The sequence below is a fragment of the Rhagoletis zephyria genome, unplaced genomic scaffold, assembly GCF_001687245.7.
Source record: "Rhagoletis zephyria isolate East Lansing unplaced genomic scaffold, Rhagoletis_zephyria_1.1 Rzeph_scaffold_01101, whole genome shotgun sequence".
Taxonomy (NCBI): domain Eukaryota; kingdom Metazoa; phylum Arthropoda; class Insecta; order Diptera; family Tephritidae; genus Rhagoletis; species Rhagoletis zephyria.
Window position 1 is genome coordinate 135,513 of NW_016158185.1, and position 7,003 is coordinate 142,515.

Below are 7,003 nucleotides of genomic sequence, written 5' to 3' on the forward strand. Positions count from 1 at the left end.
GGGTGGTATGCCTAGAACGGCATTCACAGGTCTAGAGTCTACATAACTCGAGACTGAGTCCCTGTGAATGCCGTTCAGGGCCTGTCTGTAAGCTGTCGGGTCCAGAGGTTGCTTAATGAACCTCTGGACTTCGTCCGTCAGTTCATATAGATGCCTCCTGACGTGCCTAGGCGAGGGCTCCTCTGCAAGCAGCTGTCTGCTCGGGTGGCCACTTCTGTGGCTCCCGATCAGGAACTGCTTGCAGAGCATTATATTATGCTCCTTAACTGGGAGCATTTGCGCCTCGCCGTGCAAGTGGTGTTCAGGCGACATCAGGAGGCATCCCGTCGCTGTCCTAAGTGCCGTATTCTGTACAGTCTGTAGCTTCGTCCACTGCGTCCTACTAGTCCCTGGCGACCACACTGGCGCTGCGTAGTTCAAAACCGGCCGGCCTATTGCCTTGTATGTTGCCAGCAACGTTTCTTTGTCTTTGCCCCAAGTACTGCCGGCTAGCGACTTGAGGACCTTGTTGCGGCTCTGTACTTTATTGACAATAGCGGTTGAGTGCGCAGAGAAGGAGAGCAGGCTGTCGAATGTTACTCCGAGTATTTTGGGGTTATTCACCGTCGGAATTGGTGTGTCATCGACGTGAATCCCCAGCGGTAGCCTGACCTCCTTCGTCCAGGTTGTGAACAGGGTCGCGGAGGATTTCGTAGGGGAGAGGGCTAGACACTTTGCAGTGAAGAAGCGAGAAAGTTCGGAGAGATAGCCGTTTACTTTCGAACACAGGTCATCAATTCCATTCCCAGTCGCCATGATCGAGCAATCGTCGGCATAGGAGACAATCGAGACTCGCTCTGGTGGTTGAGGGAACTTTGAAATGTAAAAGTTAAACAGTAGCGGGGAAAGGACACCACCCTGAGGAACCCCCTGTTTTATTTTTCGCTGCTTACTCGTTTTGTCTCTAAACATTACCGACGAATGTCGACCACTCAGATAATTTGCCGACCACCGTTTGAGCCTCTGTGGGAGAGAGGAGGCCTCTATATCTTCTAGTAGCGTGGAATGGCAGACGGTGTCAAACGCCTTTGACAAGTCCAACGCTACTAGAATCGTTCTCTCACAGGGACGGTTACGGTTAAGGCCACGAGTTATCTGAGTGTTTATGGCGTTAAGTGCTGTTGTTGTACTGTGCACTTTACGGAAACCATGCTGATGCTTCGCTGGGGTCAGGTGATTTGTGAAGTACGGGAGTAGCAAGGCCTCGAGTGTCTTCGCTACCGGGGAAAGGAGTGTAATCGGACGATACGAATCTCCTTTGTTGGCAGGTTTCCCCGGTTTGAGCAGTGGGACCACTCTCCCCACCTTCCAGATGTCTGGGATGATGAGAGTGGCCATTGACAAGTTGAGGACCTCCGTTAGGTACGCTACCCCCGCAGGACCCAAATTTTTCAGCATCAGCATGCATATTCCGTCGGGACCCATGGCTTTGGAGGCTTTCGCCTTCCCGATGGCCACCTGAACTTCACCGCAAGTGAAAGCAAGGGGGGCACAAGTTGTTGGCAGTTTGTGCAGCCTTCTGGTCACTCGACGCTTGGCTTTGTCCACCGGAGGATGCAGTATGAACTGCCGGCTAAAATAGCTCGCGCATCGCTCCGGGTCCGACGAAGCATGGTCGCCGAAGGAAATTTCGACTCTGTCGTCGTGCTTCGTCGGATTAGACAATGACCTCACGGTTGACCAAAGCTTGCTCACACCAGAGGTGAAGTTACAAGTCTTCAGATGCTCCTCCCACTTCTTCCGCTTATGTACGTTTACAAGTTGCCGAATCTCCGCGTTGAGATCCCTGATACGGGGATCTCCGGGATCGGCCTGACGAAGGCTATCACGCTCATCGGCTAGAACAGCCGCTTCGGCAGGGAAGTTTGGACGTGGGTCCGATATACACCCTGCCGGTATGAAGCGAGCTGCAGCAGCAGTGATAGCCCTGCGGAACTTACGTTCACCGAGATGGACGTCGGTTGGTGTGGGGAGCGCTGCGAAGGTGTTTTCGGTAAACTCCGCGTAACCTTTCCAATCAGCTTTAGAAAAGTTGATATAGGTCCGGTGTTTGGCGGAGGCAAAGTCGGTTGGTTTATCAATCGAGATGACTATGGGTAGATGGTCTGATGCTAGAGTCAGCATAGGTCGCCACGTTATGCTGTTTATCAGACCAGCGCTGACTATTGTGATGTCTGGCGAGCTACTGCAGTTACCCATAATCCTGGTGGGTGCGTCGTCGTTCATTGTGCAGAATGTCGAATCGTCTATCTGCTCAGCCAAGTCTGTTCCCCTACGATCGTTTGACAGGCTTGAGTGCCAAAGATCGTGGTGCGCATTAAAGTCACCTACTACCATACGGTTTTCACCTCTGAGGAGCGCACCTATATCAGGGTGATATCCTGCCGGGCAGCAGGTGACAGGGGGTATGTATATATTAAATATTTCGAGCTCGACATCGCCTGACCGGATAGCGATGCCCTGACATTCTAGGGTGGTATCCCTGCGGTCGATGTCTGCTTCGATAAGACGATACTGCACGGTGTGGTGCGTGATGAACGCTAAGCCACCACCATTATCTCGCTCGCGATCTCGACGGTGCACGTTGTACCCGGCACAATTCAACAAAGTTGAATTGCTGTGCAACTTCGTCTCTTGGACCGCAGCTATTAATATACCATGCCGACACATAAAGGCGGTTATCTCCTCAATCTTGCTCTGTAGCCCGTTACAGTTGAATTGGAGGAGCTTCATGTGGTTCGGGAGACGTGTTGTGATGTGGGGTGTGAGTGAGGTGTATGTTCTTGCCGCCGTTGGCTGTGTGTGCTGCTGAGGTGATTGCCTCCCTGTGGTGGTAGTGGGGGGCGTCGCAATTGATGTCAGCGACCGAGCAGCGCAACACGGGCCCTCGAAGTTCCCCGTCCAATCTCGCGTGGTACGCAGACCTGAACATGCCCTAAAGTGGCACCAGCCAAGGCAGGTGTTGCACTTGACTGATGTCACATTACGGAATATTCTGGTCTGACATACCGTGCAGATTGTAGGGGGAACCAGGAGTTGTTGGCGGCGGCGTGTGGGTGGTGGTGCGGTTGTGTGTGTTATGTGGTCTGTGGTGGCTGTGGTATGTTGTTGTGTTGTGGCGACTGTGTGTGGTTGCTGTGTGAGTGTGTGGGGCTGCACGGGCGGACTATGGGTTGCCGTGGAGGCTGCTCTATTTGAGCAACAGGGGGCCACGTACGACGTGGACCACTTTCTGTGTGGCCGTAGTCCCGAGCAGACCCTGAGGTGACTCCACCCCTCGCAGGCATTACACTTGACTGAGGTGGAGTTGTGGTGTAATCGTCTTCGGCATACACAGCAGGTGTATGTTTCTGGCCCAGAGTTTGACTCGATGCCAGCCCTGAGTAGGAGAATACGTAGTGAATGTAGCCCTATGGACGGACAACTTCTAAGATACTTCGCCGACCTAAACGGGGTTAGATCGCCGAAACAACAGCCCTTGGTCGGGTGAAACCCGAGTCATTCCGATACGTAGAACCGGCTGTCGTGGGAAGTCAAGTTAAAGCGTCAAACGTAATAGTGTTTATAAATGTTCACATTGAGCATGTAGAGCCATCTGAGGTATTTGAAGGAAGTCACCACCTGTTTCAAAACAAAATTCAAATACAGTTATATTATAAGTTAAATGTGTTATTACCAGGGAACGGATTTTATGGAAATTGCCTTTTTTATGCTAAAGAGATAGAGTATATTCGATTAAGAATATCCACGATTTAGCTTTCTCTGACTCCATATATACAAGAGTTGTCTGTCAACCTGTGCGGACGTGTTTTTTAATCGCTCCGCCGAGAAATTATTAATAATTCACGTAAAGCAAAGAAAAAAAAACAGAACCAACGTGAAAAGACAATACTAGGCATAAATAAGCTTTCTGCTTATTTGCCTATAATTATAAATTACTTTTTCTGAATTTTCGCAATGCCGCGAGAAATTCAAATAAATGTGCCAACATACAATAAAATAAAAGCAGCTCCGGCCCCACCGCGCTTACAGAATAGTGAAATAAGCACCAAGTGCAGTGAAATAACGCTTGCCGTAACAGAAGCTGACCAAAAGCACTCAGCTGATCGACGAAATGCTTACTTTTCGTTCGTTTCCCCAAAAAACAATGCTGATCGCGATAAATCGTACTCTCCCTCCCCCAAACCTCGTGCATTACATCTTGGCATGCACAGTCGCCAATGTCTGATAGACCAATTAGTTCTAACGCAACAACAAAGCACTAGCTTAGCAATAAGCACAGTAACGGTGAGCGCAGCTCTCACAACAACGCCTACAACCACGAACTCAGCAATGACAGCGGTTTCACAACGCAGTTCACCCACACCTGCACAAACGGGAATTTCGGCACCAGCCCAAGCCCAGAAACGCAGCTTAGCGCAGGTTGACCTACTTAATCCAACAACCCATACATTGACTCGAACGGGTACTGATAGGTATATACAAGTCAAACGCAAATTAAGCCCACAGCAACAAAAAATTGCAAATCCATCACAAATTGCAAAGACGAAAACCACTGACATTAACCCTCTACTGGGAAATAAGTTTGCGATTCTGGACAATGAATGTGACAAAGAGCCGAATGAAGTTTCTAAAGCCAAACCCAAACCGCCCCAATTTATTTACGAGAGCAAAACTCTAGTGAGCTCGTGAATAAATTAACTCAGCTTATTGGAGACAATACGTTCCACGTAACGTCAATTACCAAGGGCAACATTAAAGAGACCAAACTTCAGATTCAAACTGAAGAAAATTACCGGTTGGTAACCAAACACCTTAATGACGATAAGAAAAACTTCTATACGTACCAGTTCAAAAGCAGCAAAGGACTGCAAGTAATAATAAAAGGTATAGAATCAAGTCTGCCCATTGGTAATTTCACCATGCTCATGCTCTAGAGAAGGCAGGATTCGCTGTTAAAAATGTTGCCAATATTATCAACAGAGCAAAAATCGCTCAGCCTATGTTTAGGGTAGAACTTAAGCCAGAAACAAAGCCAATAAATAACAAGTAAGAAAGTCTAAGTTCGGGCGGAGCCGAACATTAAATACCCGGCGCAAGTATTAAATATATGTTTTCCACCTTTCCGAAAGCTACCAATACATGATAAGCCGGGGTGTATACATTTTAAGTAAATTAGCGTCCTTAAACTTCGAAATATTGCAGTTTCAAGCATATCTGAAATTTACCGTTATATGAAAAGCGGCCTCAATTTTAGTCCGATTTCAACAATTTTCAACGGTTTCCTTTTATGTGGCAAGCACAATAACCATACCGAGCTTGGTACAAATTGCTAGAACGGTTAGCGAGATACATATATGTGANTACCCAATCTACAACCTACGATACCTTCTACACCGATGAATAACAGTGGAGGAGTCGCACACGCGAAACGGTCCGTACAGTGCACAAATTGCCACGAATTTGGGCATACCAGAACATACTGTACCTTGCGTCCAGTGCGTGTTGCCTGTAGCGACCTTCACACTTCCGCTTCTTGCAAGGCTATCAAAGGCTGACTGTAAAGAAATGCAGTAATTGCGGAGGTAACCACACCGCCAATTATAGGGGATGCCCTGTATACAAAGACTTAAAGTCTCGCATGAATCAGCGCAACACAGCCGTACGCTCTTCCACCACTCCAACTAGCTCTTATACATACCAACACCTCACGCCATCAACCGCCACACCAGGAGCCTTTTTTGCCAATGTGCAGCGACCTCCCAACGTTTCTTTTGCCGACGCATTAAAACTACAAACGCAGCCAAGCACGGCGAAATCAAACTCCAATCAAGAAACATTTGCAAATATTCAAAGGAATAATACCGAGCAAATGCAGCCGAACCCCTCTACTTGTGGCATAGAAGGAATGATATTGAATCTTACCCGTTGTATGACTCAATTCATGTCTACTATGCAAAATATGATTCAAGACCTCATAAAGGCTCAAAACCAATTGTTGCAAATTTTAGTGAAAATTTGCTTATGGAATGCTAACGGTGTAAACCAGTCTAGATTAGAACTCAGTCAATTTCTCACTGAATATAAAATAGATGTTATGCTACTGTCCGAGACACATTTAACAAATAAATATAATTTCTCCATACCTGGATACAAATTCTATGCCACAAATCACCCAGATGGTAAAGCTCATGGAGGCACAGCGGTGCTGATTAGAAATCGCCTAAAGCACAATATTCTAGACTCAAAAGCAACAGCCTGTCTGCAAGCAACTACCATATGCTTACGAAACCGTCACCGAGACTTGAATCTATCGGCTATTTATTGCCCACCGCGATTTTTGATTTCTGAAAATTACTTTAAAGACTTCTTTGAAAGTCTGGGTAATAGATTCCTGGCAGGACGCGACTTCAACGCAAAGCATACGTACTGGGGATCACGCCTTATTAACCCAAAAAGGCGGCAGTTATACAATACCATTATAAACAGGCACAATAGACTAGAGGTCACATCTCCTGGTAAACCTACTTACTGGCCCACCGATATAAAGAGGATAGCAGACCTAATAGACTTCGCAATTACAAGAAACATATACAGAAATAACATAACAGCAGAAACTCTACCTGAACTATCATCCGATCACTCCCCTATATTAATAAAACTATATGAACAGACCCAAAACATCGAGATTGAGCCTCGCCTAACTTCAAATAACACCAACTGGCTTAAATATAAAAAGTACATCAGTAGTCACCTTAAATTAAACGCTGCACTTAACTGCGAGGGTGATATAGACTCCCTTGTTGAACATATTAAAGAAACCTTTACTTCAGCCGCTGGCCTGGCAACACCAAATCAAGTCCAAGTACCACCTACGCATACATCAGTTACAAACACCGAAATAGAAAAACTTGTGGCAGAAAAGCGGCGCCTAAGAAGACAGTGGCAGAGCCATCGCTCACCA

General features: G+C 47.1%; 1 protein-coding gene across 1 annotated transcript; it reads left to right on the top strand.

Moving 5' to 3' along the window:
- The first annotated feature begins 4,245 nt into the window (after window positions 1–4,245).
- Window positions 4,246–4,731, top strand: LOC108362785 (uncharacterized). Its single transcript, XM_017615930.1, has one exon. It carries the CDS (start codon window positions 4,246–4,248, stop codon window positions 4,729–4,731), a length of 486 nt encoding a protein of 161 aa, XP_017471419.1.
- The last annotated feature ends 2,272 nt before the right edge of the window (window positions 4,732–7,003 follow it).

Excerpts from the sequence above, each read along its gene's own strand:
- LOC108362785 (XM_017615930.1), top strand. The coding sequence starts at position 4,246 with ATGCACAGTCGCCAATGTCTGATAGACCAATTAGTTCTAACGCAACAA.